The sequence below is a fragment of the Thermobia domestica genome, chromosome 3, assembly GCF_964235325.1.
Source record: "Thermobia domestica chromosome 3, izTheDome1.hap1.1, whole genome shotgun sequence".
NCBI classification, from domain to species: domain Eukaryota; kingdom Metazoa; phylum Arthropoda; class Insecta; order Zygentoma; family Lepismatidae; genus Thermobia; species Thermobia domestica.
This window is the reverse complement of record NC_137456.1, coordinates 116046230-116065176: the sequence shown is the minus strand read 5'-3', so window position 1 is coordinate 116065176 and position 18947 is coordinate 116046230. Positions and strand designations below refer to the sequence as shown.

The window sequence follows — 18947 nt, the reverse complement described above, 5'->3', positions numbered from 1 at the left end:
GGTGGGCAACGGTCCGAATCGAAACATCATCCCTGATTAACTCCAGTCCAAGGTTTAAGTCCTCCACAGTATACCTGTCATCTAGATCACGATTAGTCTTCCTTTCGTATTTTGGGACATATTCCAACAGATGACTTTACATCATGCTCTTGCAATCATTCTGCAAAACAAACAGAAACACAATACTGTTATTTTTTAGAAATGTTTATGTGATCACAAGTTTCCCCATGTCTCTGTGACCAAGGGCACAGTGTGATTTACCAATTGTTTTCAGCACATACAGCATATGCAACAACAACTAATACAATAGTGCAATAGATAAGCTCTTTGTGACCATAAAACCCTTCAGTTTCGCACTCACCACCAGCTATGCAAATTTAAATTGCATGATAACGAATTTGCAAACTTTTTTTTTTTTCTTCAGGTTTCATTTTGAACTTTGCAAATGATCATGCGTATGTCACGACTAGTGCTGGTGGTACTGTGGTATAGGCAGAAACCTATATTTTCATAATCTGTGACACTTGGGCTTAATGTACCGTTCATCACTAATAGGGAGCTGCGATCACAGTTACCCCAAAATCACACTTACCCCTCCTGACCCTACATATTTCTCGAGTATATCAACTAAAGTCTCCTATTCCCTGGGCGCCGCTATACTCGTACACTCAATTGTCATGAGTAGTTATCCAGAACTGTGATAATCACTAAACATTATAATCATTAAGCAATGTTTCCAAGATACCGTACCATGCCCAACACAAGCGTCTCCTCTCGTGTTAACGGCAGCGTATGGATTTGGTACCTTTGTTCGGATGGGAGATTTAGTTGCCATGGAGTCGCTTAATACAAATGGTACAATGTGGCGAATTTCTTTTGATGTTATCTGTCTTGATCGACTGGAGCCTTCGGGACTGTGTGGATTCCCTCATGTATTTACCATTTCTAACATCAAAATACTGTGACATTTGGATGGGCCATATACTTGGTAGTTGCACAATGCAGCCACCAGGGTTTACGCAAACTCACAGTGCATCTTCCAAACTCCATCAAGCAGTGGTTAAAGCGCGAAACATTTACACACGCATTATTAATGTGTGCGTTAATTGATTGGGATTTAATGGGAACGTCAGCAACGAGGCTATTTGTCCCCTCACGATTAAAGACATGCCATAAATAAAAGTAAAATCCAACATATCAAAATATAACAAAATACTGCTGCAAAAGAGACGTAGAGATCTAAGAGGAGAGATAAAAATAATAAATATATGAGAATAAGAAATATCTAATAATAACAGTAAATATATAGCAGTAACACTAAATAGTAATAATAGTTACAATAGAGAGAATATATAAAAATAATAGAGACTTAATAATATTAACAATGAAGAAAATGTAACAATAACAATAAATACTAATATTTCTTTCTTTCTCACCTCAACCATAGGCTCAATCATAATTTTAAAACTTTTCTCTCTCTGGATAGAGCTGTTGTATACTTTGATAAGGTCTCTTCTTCGAACTGCTTCTAGATATTCTATCCTCTTCCTGGTTTTCCTTCTGCCTTTCCCTCTATCAACATGGTGATTCAAGCGAAGTGGCGAATAAGATGGTCAAGCTTGCTGTTTTTTCTTTTTTCCTATTATCTTCATGATCTGTCCTCCTTCATTAGCTTCTTTTAGTACGTCTTCATTCCCTTTTCTTTCGGTCAATAATATGCGCAGCATTCTGCGCCAACACCACATTTCGAATTCTCCCAGTTTGGATATTTCAGCTTTCCTCAATGCCTACGTAAAGCACCGTAAAGCACCACGCTCCTTACCAGTGTCTTAATAAATCATTTTCCAAAGTCCAACAACACATTTCTTGATGTTAGCAGTCCTCCTTTCCTATTAAATGCTTCTTTAGCCTGCGCTGTTCTTGAACTTACGTCTTTTTCGCTTCTTTCGTCCGAGGATATTAGACTTCCTAAATATGAGAATGCCTTAACGTCTTCGATTTAGTCTCCCTTTAGCCATACGTTTGCCCTTTCCTGTCTTGCACTTGTGCACTTTATCATTTTGATTTTTTTTTTATTTATCTTCATTTTGCATGTTTTTTTCCAGTTGGTCGTTCACATTTGAAAATGCCTCCTGCAATTCCTTTCCGTTCTCCGCTATCAGTGCTACGTCATCAGTAAACCTTATTGTGCTGAAAATTTGGCTATTTACTTTTACGCCGATCTCGTTTTTATCGAAGAATTCTTTCATAGCCTCTTGTATATGGACGTTGAACGGAAAAGGTGAAAGTCCACATCCTTGCCTTACTCCTTTACTTATTTTTGCTTCCTTCTGGTCTCTTCCTATAACAACTATCTGGTTCCTGTAAAGTTGGTATATTCTGTCTCTGGATCCAGCTTCAGATTCTTCAACGCTCTGAACATGATATTCCAATCTAGCTGTCGAAAGCTTTCTCTATATCTACAAATGTATCACAATTGGTTTGTTTATTCTGATTGCTGTTCCATGTTCAACCGTAGACTTAGTATTGTTTCCCTTTTCTCCTGAATCCAAACTGGTCCTCCGAATAGCCGTTCTTCGATTTTCCCTTCCATTCGTTGTGTGATAATTTTGCACTGTATTTGTGATGCTTGGGAAAGTAAACTTAACGTTCTGTGTTTTTCGCATTTCCGTGCGCCGTTTCTCCTCAGGATATGGACCAATATGCTTTTTTCAAAGTCTTGGTATTTTTCCCGAGATGTACACTCATGTCCAAAATTATTGTCGCATGTCTATAAATATGTTGTTGTAGGAATTAATTTAATAACGAATTCGCCCGGTATTTCTTATAATGTTAGTATGTGTATAATCGGCAAAGACATGTATGTGGCAGATTTCATGTCAAAAAAGCAGAAAATAAGAACAATAAAACGAAAATAAAACTTTTCTTGTCCATTTAGCAACATTTTGTTTTACTCACTCTAATTTTCGTATTTATAATTCTTTTCCTATGAAATTTACCACAAATACACATTTCCCGATAATTCACAGAGTATCAGTATTAAAAGTACCCTGCAAAATCATTAGCAAATTATATTCTTACAAAAAGACAGTTATAGATATGCGACAATTCTTTTGAACATGAGTGTACATTTCTTTAATAAGATTAAAATAATTTCTTCTTTGTTGCTATTCAGAGATTCTTAATAACTTCCGTTGATATTTGGTCTACTCCTGGGGTTCTACCATGTTGCATTTTGCCACTAACAGTATTAAAGAAACATTAAAACATCATAAATCAACGTTTCAGACGAACCTTTCCACGTAGAACAACTTTGGTTTGTACGTGCCCTGGTAGTTGGCCCACTTGGTCTCCGGTTTAATCCCAGACAATGTGAGTTTGTGGTGACAAACATCATCTCCGTAGGTTTTCTCGAATTCCGAATCAGTTTAGAAGTGAATGCATATTCATGGGATTGTTGATCAAAGAAAAAAAAATCATAATATTTACTGCTGTTTGTGAAATGTCAGAAATATGAATTTACAAACTGTTAATATTCATTAATTCTAATTTCAGATTCTTATTGATGATGTCGAGTGTCGCTATGTCTCATGGGAAGAGACATATCTGTTCTTGGTGCTCAAAAGAATTTTGTGACAGTTGGAAGCTAAAGAGACATACTACTGTACATACAGGAGAGAAACCTTTTTCGTGTACAGTATGTGCACGGAAATTCAGCCGCAAGGATAAGTTAAATAATCACATGAAAGGACATGCACCCAAGAAGCCATTTTATTGTCGGATTTGTAATAATGTCTTCGAAAGTGAAGAACAACTTAAAGAACATGGTGATGTTCATTCGTGGCATTCAAGGCCCTTCCAATGAGCTATTACGCTTTATCATATGATACTAGTTTTCATGTTGACTAAGAAAGACGAAATATGTGTTGAAAATAAAATGAATGGAATTTTAAGCTAAATAATGCTTACATGTATATAAAATAAATAATAGAAATAACTATAGCGTCTTTCTTGTTCTTGTTTCATGTGAAGTTAAATAAACGTGTAAATCATAACTTTACATACAGTATGCAAAGTTGTTATATACTTAGAGTTCGCGACCTTTTGATTAACAAAAATAAAAATGCCCAGATTGAAATAGGAGAAATAGATTAATTCAAAATACAATCAGTTACGTTCTATTACTTTCAGCTGTCTGTGGGCATAATTTTCGTTTCAAGGCCGGTGCACTCAGCGTGATTAAGAGGCTAAGAATTCCCAGACTCCAGTTTACACATCGGTTAGTCCCAGAGGTTCTGCAGCGGAGGAAGTATGCCATAGACCGAAATAAATAATGGTTGATTGGTGCAAGATCAGATGAATAAGCCAAATGGAGGAGGAATTTGAATCTTTCAGTTCTCGGACTTTTTGGAGGTTCACATCGGCAGTGTGGGACGCAGTGTTCTCTTACAGAAACTCCCCCTCCGTTCGCCAAAAGAGTGAATTTTAAACCAATCATGCAGTCAAGTTGCTGCGAATAGGGGTTGCCGTCAATAGTGCATCCATCTACAACTAATTCAAAAATTGACTTACACTGTCAAAGTTCTACTACACACATCACTTTATGCTTTAATCTCCGTTTGAACACTGATTCCGGAGGGTCACCTGAGTTTAACCATTGTTTTTTTGCAGTCCGGGTTGAAAAAAAAAAAAACTACTTTTTGTCGCACGTAACAATTCGTTTGATGTATCGGTCACTTAACCTCAGATCGAGCAACTGATGACAACAGTCGACCCGACTTAAACATTATGCTTTGTGTCTTCATGAGATACTACTTGACAGTTCATGAGTTACTATCAGTGTTCCCGAGCTCGACGAGTTTAAGATACACGAGGCATTAGAAGTACCAGCTTTGGCTACACGTACGTATATTTGCACAACGTTACATTATGAGTAGAAACTCAGCGGTAGAGCGTTCACCTCTGGTGTGTGGGATTCCTGGTTCGATCCAGCTGACGCCAAGTGAACTTTCTAGTGGACAAACACCGTGTGTGTGGGTTTTCCCGGTTCACAATCTTCCGTTCCCTCTCACTTTTTTCATTCCACTGTTTCATTCATTTCTAATCACCACCGCCTCTTTTAGCCTACATAAAACAAAGATTTCATTTCATTTTTTATTAGTAGAAACAGAAAAAATATAGATTTAAAAGACATTAGTAGGAGGTCGCGAACTTACTTGTGTAAACATATATGTATATGTATGTGTGAGAGCATTTTCTTGTGCTTTTGTTAAAAAAAAAGTCAGTATTAATTGTTATTAGTTTATTATTGCTTGTTAATAACATCTCATTTGTGTTATATCTGATCTCTTAACTTACTCCATATTATGGGATTTATCCAATAAAAAGTTTTAACAGTTATTTTGTATTTTGCTTGGTCATAATACCTATATATAAATCAAATCAGTGAATATGTTAATGTAACTAGTTGCAGTGAAATGTCCCTAAGTTATCCTTAATAGTTTCATGAAAAATGTCTAACTTAGATAGATTTAAAGATTATCCTTAAACTAGGAAGGCTTATCTGTGTAAAAATCAAAACTTCTTCCCTATTTCCAAATTAGGATTACCAGAAATTATCAGCTACTTTGATATAGTAAATACACAGACGTGCCACTGAATTAGACACACCTACCTAGTACTATGTCGACTCTCCTCTGTCCTCAAGAACTGCAGCGACAAGGCGAAATAATAACTCCAACAGCTTTTGGACGTCATCTGAAGATATACAAGCTGTGTGTCTTCCACAGTTGGCCCATGTTCACTGGTGGTGACTGTCTGTTCTGTACAGTTCTTTTAACGATATTCCACTTAGGTTCCACAGGACTGCGATCGAGAGCCTGCATTAACTGGAGGTCGCTAGAATTTTCGTCGAACACTTGACTGTGCCTAAACATAATCCGGAACCTGTGGGCTGGAGAGTTGTTGAAAACTGCTTGTCAAAAAATTATCATGAACCATCTTCATGAGCAGGTGTACATGGTCCCCCAGGATGTCTATATACAGGTTGGCATTCCCCTAATAGTCCCAATGATTCTCAACTGAAGACAACTCAGCCCACAATAGACCCCCACTACCTTGCACTATACCAACGTGACATGTCAAATCCATTGCTTCATGCTATCGCCCGATTCGGTCTCCTATCGGTATGATGCAACTGGAATCGAAATTGATCGCTTTAGTTCGTTTGTTTCCATTGTTCCATGGTCCAATACCTGTACCTTCAAGCACATGTAAGGCGTTCAGTCTAATGGTGGTCTGTGAGCAGGGATACACTGATTGGTCTGGGGTCCTGAAGCCAAGACGATGCAGAGAACGTTTAACTGTCCGTGCACGAACACTTTGGATGAAACATTCTTTCAGCTGAGATGTGATCTGGTTCGTACAATACGGCGCAGTCCACATTCATTGAGAGCGCATTGACCTTTATACTGTAACCGTATCCCAGATATCTTCCTTGCATTTGCATAATTTCGACACACTCTTGGAACTGCGGTACGCGAGAACCCCAGTTAATTCGCAGTCTGAAATGTAGTGTCCCATTCGTCGAGCACCAGCAATATGCCCTCAGTCGAACATATGTAAGTCCCATACTTTTCCCATTCCGCTTATTATGACTACTGTACTTTGCAGCCACAGGCCCTGCCGATTTTTACCTCTAATGCAAGTAATCTGGGCAACGTATATGTGGGTGTGACAATGTGAGAACTTCAATCAATCAAATGTGCCTAATTCAGTGGTAATATGTGCTAATTTAAATGTAAGAGTAAAATAGATATTACGATTTGTATTCAAAGGATTCACGGAAGATGATCGGCGACCCTTTCGGTAAAATACTTCAAATTATTTACATTGGTTCACTGCATAATAAAACTAAGTTTCATTTGGGTAGTTTCATCCTGTTGGACGCAGCATACATGTTCCGAAGTAGATGTAGCAGAGATGCTACCAGAATTTTAGAACTGATATTGTGCAGTCGTACTCTGTGCCCGCACGTTATTTGTATATATACAAACTAGATTTGAAGGTCATTTAGATGCGAGACATTATGACATTTTATGCAACTGATGTTTCAATACTTCCTTCATTATTGACCATTCTTTTTTATGTTTTGTAATACTTTGAAATGGCCTGACACTCTTTGAGTGTTTTCATGTGTCCTAAGTTTAAACAAACTTTCTGTTGTAATTGTGAGAAGTTGACATGTTTTTAAAATTATTATTTGTATTCTGAAAAATCTTTTTATAACTCAAATGAAAATGTTTTACCATATGTGTAGAACAGGTGTCAGAAGGGAAATTTCATTTTCTCATTCCTGAAAGTAATGTCAATCATAGCAACTTACTTATCTCTTTTTTTAAGTCTCATGGGGGCGCGGTCGCTCAGTGGTAGAGCGTTCACCTCCGGTGCTTGGGGACCTTGGTTCGATCCCAGCTCGGGCCGTGTGGACTTTGTGGTGGACAAACACCGTGCTCGTGGATTTTCTCGGGATTCTCCCGTTTGCTTCCACTTTCTTCATTTCACTAATCTCTCATTATCACCGTCTCCTTTAGCCTAACCGGCATAATCGTGGGACGTTAAACTTAAAGATTTCATTTCATTTTTCTTTTTTAAGTCTCCTATCATGCCCTTTAGGGTGAAGATGATGCAAGACTAATTATAATTAGAAGAATACCTAAAATGTGTATGCTTCATACGGGATTTGGTTGCTTGTATTGATAATGGTAAATCCTTATGCAACAGCGAATTAATAGCGGGGGACTTAGGAGATCCGTACCGCTGATGAGGGTTGTATCAATTTTTTAAACCCTTGGGGAAGTGACTCGTGATTGACATCGCCAGCTTTACACTTTTACTCAGTCGTACTAGCCGGGAGGCTCTTATTCTTCGTGGAATACTATATGAAGGGTAAGGGGAAAAAACAAGGAATGTCCATGTATGTGCTTTTTCGGGTGCTTTGCCCTATCTGTTGGTGACTCTTGGTACTATTTGATTGTATATACCACGCTTGCGTAGATGTAGAAATGTCCATGTAAAATGGGCAAAAGATTTAACTAACCCTATTCTTCTTGCGCGCTTTTCAATATTAAAACGTCGTTTTCTCAAAAATGCAGTTTTGTGACATTCCTTCTTTTTTCCCCTTACTTTTCATATGTGTTCGTATTTAGAGATGCTAAAAAGGCCAGCTTCTTTGTATTAAAGAATCCTGTTTTAATACAAAGCTAGCTAATTGTCAGTAGCAATACATTTTTTTTTCATTTTTTCATGGTTTTGTAATGTACGTATCACCGCATCAAATTCCTGTAATAGATTCTACGATTAGTGTCATTTTGGTTGAGTAACTACCTCATCAGTACCAAAGCAGTATATCTTGTCATATATGTTCTCTGCCTAAATTTGAATTGGCAGGCAATGAGGAGGAAGTAAAGAAAACGTTTATTTCAAGCATATTGTTCCAAAATAACAATAAAGAACAGTCTGTGAATAATGAACTATTATTGTGTTACAGTAACATCATATTCAAAATGGTCGTTTATGCCTTTAGTTGTGCAAATTGAACGCATGTTAAGGTCTTCTAATAGAATATCTGAAGCTCACAATCAAACGTTTTCCGAACCAAATACAAGATATAATTTTGTACCAAGACAACGAATTTATATTCCTTTCTTCATGAAATAAACTTCTTGCCTCTGATTTTGCATTTAGTCAACAGAATAACACGGATGATAAAGTACGTAAATTACAATGACATGGGGGTTACACTTCCAGAAATGACGTTCGCGATAGGTTGGAATGCATAACTTATCCTTCTAGCAAACGATCCGTTGCCACTTTGAGGACCAATCAAAATAGCCAGTTCCAGATCGAACATGGAAGTCTCAAGTACTATATGTTATAAAGGTACTTTCGAAATTGTAAGACTCCACTATAGAAAAACAAAACACGAATAACTGGAATGAGAAAATAATGAAAAAGAAAATTTCCGTGATTTTTCCAAAAAAGGCCGTTTTTGTTCTCAATTCTAAATATATATAATCATATAAGCACTAATCCGTATCTTAATCCGTGTATCACAGATTACTTAATCCTATGTTAGGTTATACATGTACTTATTGTGTGCATTAATATGTTTGAAAAGATATTGAAATGCCTAGCGAAACGGTTATATCGCAGAAGCGTATGTAAGATTGCAGTTTAAAGTATATATAAGGGTATTCAGAGTAGTGGTGCTTTGTATATTATAGAAAGCAATTGATTGAGCGGTTCACTCTTAAATATTCCATTTGTGAATTAGTTGAAATCTTCAGTTACAATTATCAGTTTTGTCTTTTTGACTAAATGTCTACCTTCTGACCAACTTCTCATTTAATTTTGCAACGATAGAAAAGCTAAAAATGTTTTTGAAAGAATCAGTAATATTTGAACTAAACCAAGAAAAATTTTAAAAATAAGTAATGGCCTTCATTTTTAAAATAATTTTTAAGAAACTATAACAATAAGCGGAATTAAGAGCCCATAGTATTAAAAAATTTTAAGGTAATCTGGTATACTACTCCATAATCTTTCTCTTCTGGTTAATGCAACATTTAGAAGCTATTTTTTTCCCCTAAAGATTATAATATATAATCACACATAAGCATTATCGTTACACCACTGCCGCGCAGTTAATGCTTCCCAAGCTGCAACAATAATTATAATACCATCCTGCCTTGTGTCATTGTGAGACTGCAAGCATTGGAGTATAATTGTGTTCCGCACTTGTAGTGATTTTGTAGTATTACGAAAATAAAGATTTTGCAAGAGCAACGTCTGTTCAGCAAATTTTGTTTCAAATTGGAAAAATATTTACAGAGACTAGGAAGTGTACGGGGAAGAATTATAAGTCGAACCCACTGTTATAAGTAGTTTCAGCGTCTTACAGCTGGAAGAACATCCATCGAGTAAGAGACAATACCTGGACATCCATCAACGTCATCTAATGATGATCATGTTCAATACGTGTGCGATATTGTGCGGAAAAATCGTCTGCGAAATAGTTGAGAAAGTAGAAACAAGTTAATTTTTCTGTTATGTGACCCTAGTTGAAAAACTGAACGTGCATCGTGTTGCTGCATGACTCTTTATTTTTTATTTTTATTTTTTTTAATAAAAGAAAAATTGAAGATATTTTGAAATATACCAGGTGTTTCAAAACAATACTTACAACGTTTGGGAAGTGATTCCTGACACCAAGATAAGACAAAAAGTATAGACCAACCTGGGTGCACAAAAGGTTCCTTTCGGAGTTGTAAGCTGCCGAAACCACGAAAAAATGAACTTTAATAAACTATAGCTCCAATACTATGGGACCTACCGTAGTCGAATTAAGACTTCACTTAGGAACTAGCATGTGCCTTATCCAAATATCCATGTTTCAGAATCCTGCGGTACTTCCGCAACAATTTTTACAGAGGGTGTTGGTGAGTACTTCAAATTATTTGGTCTAGGAATTAATTCGTGCGGCTGGTACGCACATATTGAATCTGTAGTACAAACACAAAATACATAAATACCTTAAGAAAAATACTGTCCATCGCTAGCCACCACTTTCGCCCATCTGTCAGGCAATGTACGGATTCCGTGGCGAAAGAAGTCCTCATCCTTGGAAGCGATCCAGTCAGAGACCCATGTTTCGATATCTTCTGAAGAAGTAAACCGCTGTCCAATCAAATCGTTGTTCATGCAATCGAACAAGTAGTAGTCCGAAGGAGCAACGTCTGGTGAATACGGCGGGTGGGGTAAAACTTCCCATCCGACATTTTCTAAATAGGTTTTGACCGGTTTTGCGACATGTGGGCGAGCGTTATCATGTTGAACAATAAGTTTATCATGTCTGTTCTCCCATTCTGGTCGTGTTCTGGCCAGAGCTTGCTTCAAACGCATTAATTGTCGTCGATAACGTTCTCCATTCATAGTTTCACCCGGTTGCAGCAGCTCATAGTACACCACACCTTTCATATCCCACCATATGCACAGCATAACCTTTGCACAGTGAATATCTCGTTTTGGTTGTGATGGACCTGGTTCACCTGGTTTCACCCAGGCCTTTTTTCGTTTAGGGTTCTCGTAATGGATCCACTTCTCATCACCCGTAATAATTCGATGCAGAAACCCCTTTCTGCTGTGTCGTTGAAGCAGCAATTCGCAAATGGTTTTTCGTCTTTCAACGTCTCTGTCTTTCAATTCATGTGGAACCCAATGTGACATCTTTTGAATCATTCCCATGGCTTTCAAGCGTTTGGAGACTGTTGTTTGATCAACGCCTAATGCTGCTGCAAGTTGTTCCTGCGTTTGACACGAATCCTGCTCGAGCAATGCTGTCAATTCTTCGTCTTGAATTTTTTTTGGCTGTCCAGCTCGCTCTTGGTCTGCCAAGCCGAAATCACCACTTCTAAACCGTGCAAACCACTTCTGACACGTTCGCTCAGCTAGAGCATGGTCACCATACACTTCCACCAAAATACGATGACTTTCAGTCGCACTTTTCTGCATGTTAAAGTAATGCAGCAGGACACCCCGCAAAAACACTTTATCAGGCACAAATTGCGCCATGTTCACTTAACTACAAACTGGTGTTGTTGACGCTTTAATCCACTGCCCTATACTACGAACGATACGCGATGACAGGGGTTTGCAACACATGTGTGGATACACGGAACTGTGGGACGCTCCATTCGTTGCGCCATCTCTTGTCCACCCGCACGAATTAATTCCTAGACCAAATATATGCTCGTAGCCAAACTCCCTGTATAAAAATTGTTGCGTGAGTACCTTAAGATTCTGAAACATGGATATTTGGATAGGGCAGATATTGTTCCTAAGTGAAGTCTTGACCCGACTACGGTAGGTCCCATAGTATTGAAGCTATAGTCCTTTAAAGTTCTCATTTTATAATGTTTTCGGATGCCTATAACTCCGAAAGGAAGCATTTGTAAACCTAGATTGGTCTATACTTTTTGTCTTACCTTGATGTCAGGAATCACCTCCCAAACGTTGTCGGTGTTTCAAAACACGCTGTATAAACGGTGAGTATAGCTTCTTGAAAAGCATCAAAATTAGTACGGAGACTTATGTGTATGGCTATAAAGGTACACTTTTCCCAATAAGAAAATCGCCGATACCCAAAAACCACATCAATAAAGTCGATTAAGCATTAAAATTTATTTTTATGGGGTTGTTCATTGTGAATACGTCCCAAGTGGTCAAACCTCCAACAAAGAGTATTATTTAGAAATGATGAAACGTTTAAGGGAAGCTGTGAGGAAGAAAGGACTGAAAACTTGCTAAAGTGAAACATGGATACTGGACTATTACAGTACTTTTACCCATTCGGCGCTCCTCGTTAGAGAACCTTTGTCAAATAATAACACGACTGTTATACCCTTACCACCCAACTCGCCTGATATGGCAATTACAGACTTCTTTCTGTTCCCTGTGTGTAAATTCGCCGTGACCAATTCATAGAAGAAAGAACAAGAAACTCAATATAAGATTCCAACGTTTTCCAAAAAGTGCATTCCAGCAGTGTAAAACACGCTGTGGACAATATAATGATTGTAAAGGAACTATTGAGAAGGACATAAATTTGGTAACTTCCTCAAACGGTAAGTACCATTATATTTAGAAAATTCATTTTCTTTCTGAACATACCTCATAGCTTGTGCATGTGGGTTATTTACTCTATCACACAACACAACATTAAAACAAGACGAACACAGTACACAAACATTGAGTGTTACTAATCCACAAAGATTATGTTACAGTACATGGATATTTCTCTTACTGTGATATCCATCTGTACATTCATTTAGAAATTACATACAGCCCTTATTGTAGCTAAGACATTCAGTCGTCAGTTAAAACTGCTCTATATGCTTTGAAGAACTATGGTCGGCGATATGGCGGATATTCAGCTTGGTTATACGTGGTCAGTGCATCTATCTCCTTATTGCCATCATTTAATTGAGCCTCAGAGTTTGTGAGCTATTTTATCAAACAAACTAGAATGAAAATATAGAATATATATCTAGGTAGCATGATCCAGTACCCGTCGAAAAAATGTATTTTGTCTTTTAATCAAATGTACTAATCAGCCAAGGTCCGTCGACCCTGCTGTTCCTTCCCTCTTTTAAGGTCGCGTCATAACTACCCTTCTTTGAAAACCGAAGATGTAGTAAAATCGTGACGTCACCGCGGGAGCAGAAACAGCTTTCGCCAAAGGTCCTTCTCATTCACCCATGCTTGTTAGTTTGATTTTTGCAGGAAAGCGAATGATTCTTGTTTTCTTGTATTGAGAAAAATTAATTACTGTAGTGTTCGTGTTAGCTTATAAGCATGTCGAATTGTACGATAAGTACTTGTCGCAATCATAGTAGAAATATTAAGGGTTCCGAAGTTATTTATCAGGTATTTCTCTCGGATTCTCTGTGGAAAGTTTGGCAAGAGAAATGCTGTCGGAAAGACACCTTTATAGTTAAAAACGCCAGCATCTATTCCGATCATTTTATTCCCGAAGCTTATAAACGTGATTTAAAACGTGAATTTCTAAATATTCCACTCAAGAATAAGTTTAAACCGATGTTGTGCCTTCACTGAACTTATCAGTGTCATACGGAACCGTGTTCCTGTACATAATGAATGAAATAAGTGTACAAAAGCTAGATGTTTAGAGTATTAAAAAAAAAAAAAAAAAAAAAAAAATCAGGCATTTGGGTACAGTCAGATGAAAAGATGAAATAACTATTATGACCGGAACAAAAACGGAACGACCGGAACGGAACTCTTTATGTTCCGTTTGTTCTGTAGAGAGTGAGGGGCATGAACTAAAGGAAGAGCTTTCCTTTTTGCGTGAAGAGAACGAGAAACTAAAATTAAATCTTTAAGTTTTACGTCGCATGGTTATGCCGGTTGGTCTAAAGGATACGGTGATGATGTGAAATGAATGAAATAGTGGAATAAAGAAAGTAGGAGGAAATAGGAGAACCCCGAGAAAATTCACACACACGGTGTTTGTCCACCACAAAGTTCAGTTGGCGCGCAGGTATCGAACCAAAGACACATGCATCAGAGGTGAACGCTCTACCATTGAGCCACCGCGGCCCAACCAAAAACTAAACTCTGTCAGTATGTACAAAGCCAAAATAATAGTTTATATTTACAAACGAAGTTAAAAGAATTGGAAAGCAAATATAATAAAGAATTCATTTCAAAGACCGGTTCTAAAATATAATATTGTGATCGTTTCAATCGAGTGGTTAATAACCGGTGGTGGATATATTACGAAAAAGTTTTATACAGGGCCAAGTAAATATGCTAATAAATGGCAAGAAAACACTAAGATGGACTGATTAAGATATTATTCGTGCATTAACACAACGCGCCACAGTGATAAATTATACAATCATCTGCGGTTACATGTTCTAATCAGCGTACCCAATATGTCAACACTTCGACATTGCATGCAAAAATAACCATTTTCTTGTGGTATTCTTACACCAGTTTTGAAAATTTTGACGGAGCAAGGGCGCTACTTAAAGAGTGTGAAGAAATTTTCAGTGCTTATATTTGATGAAATGAATGTTAATGGGTGCGTGTCCTATGACGAACAGGTTTACTTAATTTTGGAATGACACAGAACTGTCCAGGTGGCAATGATTCGGGGCTTGATAGATGTGTGAAAACAGTCAATGTATGAAGATTCCGATAAGACTATGAGTAAAAACTTAAACTTCGAAATCATATCGAAAGTTGAAGTCTTAGGATTAAACATAGTTGCAAGTTCTTTCCAAGTTGAATGGTGGCAATGTGAGGCTATGTTGTGGTCTCATTTTACCTTCTCCCCGGTGGATGGAAGCAACAAAAAATAAGATGTATTTTGAAAATTTTACAAAAAAAAAAAAAAAAGAAAAAAAAAAGTCGAAAACAAAAGAATGTGATTGGCCGACCATTTGATGTCCTAAGAAAGACACTTCTATGTTGAAACTATTCGACAAGGCTAGGACATTCTTCAGAATTCGGTTTTTGAATAGAAAAACACGGGAACTTCGGAAGAAGGATGCTTTTAAGATAGTGGATGCAAAGCTATTCTTCAAGTGCTGCACAATCCTAAAGTACGTACGTATTGTATCTGTATGTAGTCTATTTTTATCGCATTTTAAAATTTGTTTTCCTTTGCAAATCGCTATGGCGGAACGTTGGCTTAGCCTACGATATTTGTCCCTGCTTCACCGCGGTGACGTCACACTACAGCTGTAGAAAGTGACTACGCAGAAACAGCTAGTTATGAAGGGATCTGTAAAAGCGCGGAACAGTAGGGTCGACGGACCTTGCTAATCAGCATCTACTTCCTACTTCCGAGTACCTATTTCCAATACATGTAACATGAAGTGCCCAACGTGCTGTGTCCGGAACTGTACAAATAATTGTAAATAAAGCAACAGATTTGTGAATGAGTTATATGGATAAATGACATCCAAAAATAATATGGACCAAGGAGAGAAGGCAGAAAGGCTACTACTCTCCGCAAAAAATATGTAGCAGAATTTTCTTCTACATGCAACAGGTAGCGCTTTCGGAAGATGCTACTTCCTTCTTCAGTCTGTGGTAGACTCCAAAAAGGATTTTAAAAGATGAAGGAAGACTAACAAATGGTTAAAAGGTTAAGATATATATATATATATATATATATATATATATATATATATATATATATATATAAAAAGAAAAAAAACTCTATCAAACATTAGAACGCACAGGAATATGGACCAAGATTTGTCGAGGTCATATGTTTTGGGCAGAAGTAGTGGTCATGAAAAGACTCAACCGTAGCTATATTTCTAGGACACGGTAGTGATAATATTCTATCAGAATGGAGTAAAAGTAGTGTAAGCTTAGTAAATAATATTAGACAAAAGTTTGAAGACTTATAAGTGGAACATACTATTTGTAGAAGCTAAAGGCTTCATATTCTTTTTAGAAAATATTTATTTAGCATTTCATCCAATAAAGACAGAATGTGGAGAAAATTTGTTTTTGTCCCGAGTTAATCTTGGAAGCTATTCAACTGATCTGAATACTTCTTTAACACAAAACACGGTTTGTCTACTAGTACTAACACTTAATTCCATCTGTAGATTATCATTACTGTTTTGAAATGTAAATACAATATGCTAGCTAAAACAACAGGAAGATAATGAGAATAGGAAGAAGGTAATCTCATACTACTACAAAGAGACTAAAATACCACTACTGATAATCAGTAGAAAGAATAAATTTCACTACAGAAGTGTAGGATCACTGCTGCTACTAATACAAATATACTACTACATAGAACATACATGCTATGTAGAAATCAGAAACGGAAGTCTTGTATGGCATTACTCTTCATCGTTCTACACCAACTAACTAACCCCAATTCATTCTCGCCTCGGATACAACTATATGCCCTCTCTGTCCCGTAGTGGGTACATATTTAGATACAAACCCATTCGAAACGAGGAAGGGGATATTCGAATCGACCAATATGCATGAAAAGCAACGTGGCCCTCACGGGCAATAAACGGTCGACTACCTCATTTATGTCCCGGTAATCAAGTAAATTTGAAAGACCTAGTTGTTTACAAAATCATATGTCCCCGGAAGCATGGACTCAAATGGAAAATGTATGCCATATATCCACTGAATTTTGTTATCCGAAATATTTGCTAAACTTTTAATCTCTATACCAAATTAAGACAATACAATTAAATCTTTTAAGGCGTCCAGATGCTTGTAACCATCCAAAAGTAACACCTTTTACATTTACACTTTATTTATATTCATGAAGAAAGAATTCGAGTGGGAAAAGCAATTTAGGATTTGTCGGTTTGGAAAAAGCGTTTGATAATGTAGAGTGGAACAAAATGTTCAAAGTTCTAATTGGAGCAGGAATAAACTATAAGAAGCGAAAAATAATATATAACCTGTACGAAGAACAGAAGGCAACGTTAGACATGGATGCTCATTGTCACCGAGTTTGTTTAATCTCTTCAGTGAAAAAGCAATAAAAGAAATCAAGGACATTTACAGCATAGGAATAAAATATACATACTTAGATTTGCAGACGATACCGTAATGCTGGCAGACAGTGAGAAAAAATTAGAGACAGGTCTAAACGGTATGCAATAGTTACCTAGCAGCAAATTCAATATGGGAGTTAACGGGAACAAAACAAAAATTGTGAGATGCGGTAGAAAACGAACAAGAAAAATGAAGATCAAAATAGGACATCACCTGGTGGAAGAAGTGCAGGAATTATGTTACTTAGGGAGTAAAATAATGAGCGATAACAGATGCAAACAAGATGTAAGATCCAAAATAGCTCAAGCAAAAAAGACATTTGAAATAAAACAGAAGCTTCTAACCGAAAGCATTGGCATAGAACTGAAGAAAAGGCTGATGAAAGCATATATGTGGATGTGAGACATAAACGCTAGAAGAAGAGGAAAAACGAAGAATGGAAGGCTTTGAAGTGTAGTGCTACAGAAGAATGATGAAAATTGGATGGACGGACAAGGTACCAAATGAGAGAATATTGCAAACGGTAGGAGAAAAAAAGAGCACATTAAAGAATATTTCGAAAAGACGAGATACGATGATTGGACATATTATGAGACATGGAGGAATCTCGTTAGTAGCTATGGAGGGAATTGCAGAAGGGGGAAAAAAAAATAAAGGAAGACCGCGATTGAAATGTACTGACCAAATAATACAAGATTAGGCAAGAATATCCACAAAGAAATGGAAAATGTGGTCCAGGGTAGGAAAAGGTTGAAGTCACACCAATCACGAGATTGCTGACCTGAGATAATAATGATCATATTCGTGAATAACGTCATTGTCACTTCACGACACTAGAAAATCACTTATTTCAAGCAAATAAAATGTATGTACTTACATAATTCTCCGTTAAATTCTACTATTGAAGACTGTTAAATTAAACATTCACAGTAATTTTATGCTATTTATTCATATAATTGGAGGGTTAATTCAAAATGCAAATTCCCTAATACATATAAAAATTTCTACTGTGGCACCTCTTGCTTGCAGAACTGATACTAATATCCCAAAGTAATTGTCAGTGCAACATTATTAATCAATCAACTCACAACTTTACGAGTCAACTAGGCGCGATAAAACATGCATTAGAAAATATACCCGTGAACGTAATGTGTCTTTCAAGTCAGTTTCCCAGATCACTAAGCACACACTTAAATGGAGACATCATTTCATATATTAATTCGACGGACGTTATACTTACATATTTTACAATTAGGCACATCAGTTTTCACTTTTACTACATTTAATCTATACATTACACTACATTAAACTACAATACACATTAATTTTATATTTCTTCATGAATACTATCTCAAGATGAAAACGAAGAGAGCACTGTTTTAAAATGGTAGTACTAAAGATACATAATTTCTGAATTAGAATAGCGCTAAAGATCATATAATTTTTGAATCATATTTTGCTTAACTATTACGATCATTTATATGTATCGATCTTTATATTGCAATATTTTACTATATAAAACAACTGTACTATCTATGCGACATAGGTTCCTCCAAGATTAGGTGAAAAATCTTTAAGCCTTCATCATATTTACCTTTCATAACACTACAAACATCAGTTTTAAAAAATCCACAAGCAAGTTAATATTTCTCATTGAACTGATTAATTTTGAAACTAATTTTCCAGTTCCTTTTCCACGCACAGTTTAGCTTTATGTTTATACAATTACTTGTGATCTATAGAGTGCTGAGAAATTTGCAAATCACAAAAATAATACCTTCTTACCAAAGACCGTGCGTATGTGCTGTCAT

General features: G+C 36.8%; 1 protein-coding gene across 14 annotated transcripts in view; it reads left to right on the top strand.

Moving 5' to 3' along the window:
- The window catches only part of LOC145680674 (uncharacterized), a 573261-nt gene that overhangs the window by 182551 nt on the left and 371763 nt on the right, over positions 1-18947 (top strand). The window contains exon 4 of one of the 14 annotated variants that reach the window (XM_081751524.1): positions 3556-5399. The exons of the other annotated variants lie outside the window; for them this stretch is intronic. Coding sequence (XP_081607650.1) covers positions 3556-3865 — 310 coding nt within the window. The 3' untranslated portion in view covers positions 3866-5399. Of the gene's footprint in view, positions 1-3555; positions 5400-18947 lie in introns of those variants that run through there. 14 annotated transcript variants of the gene reach the window in all.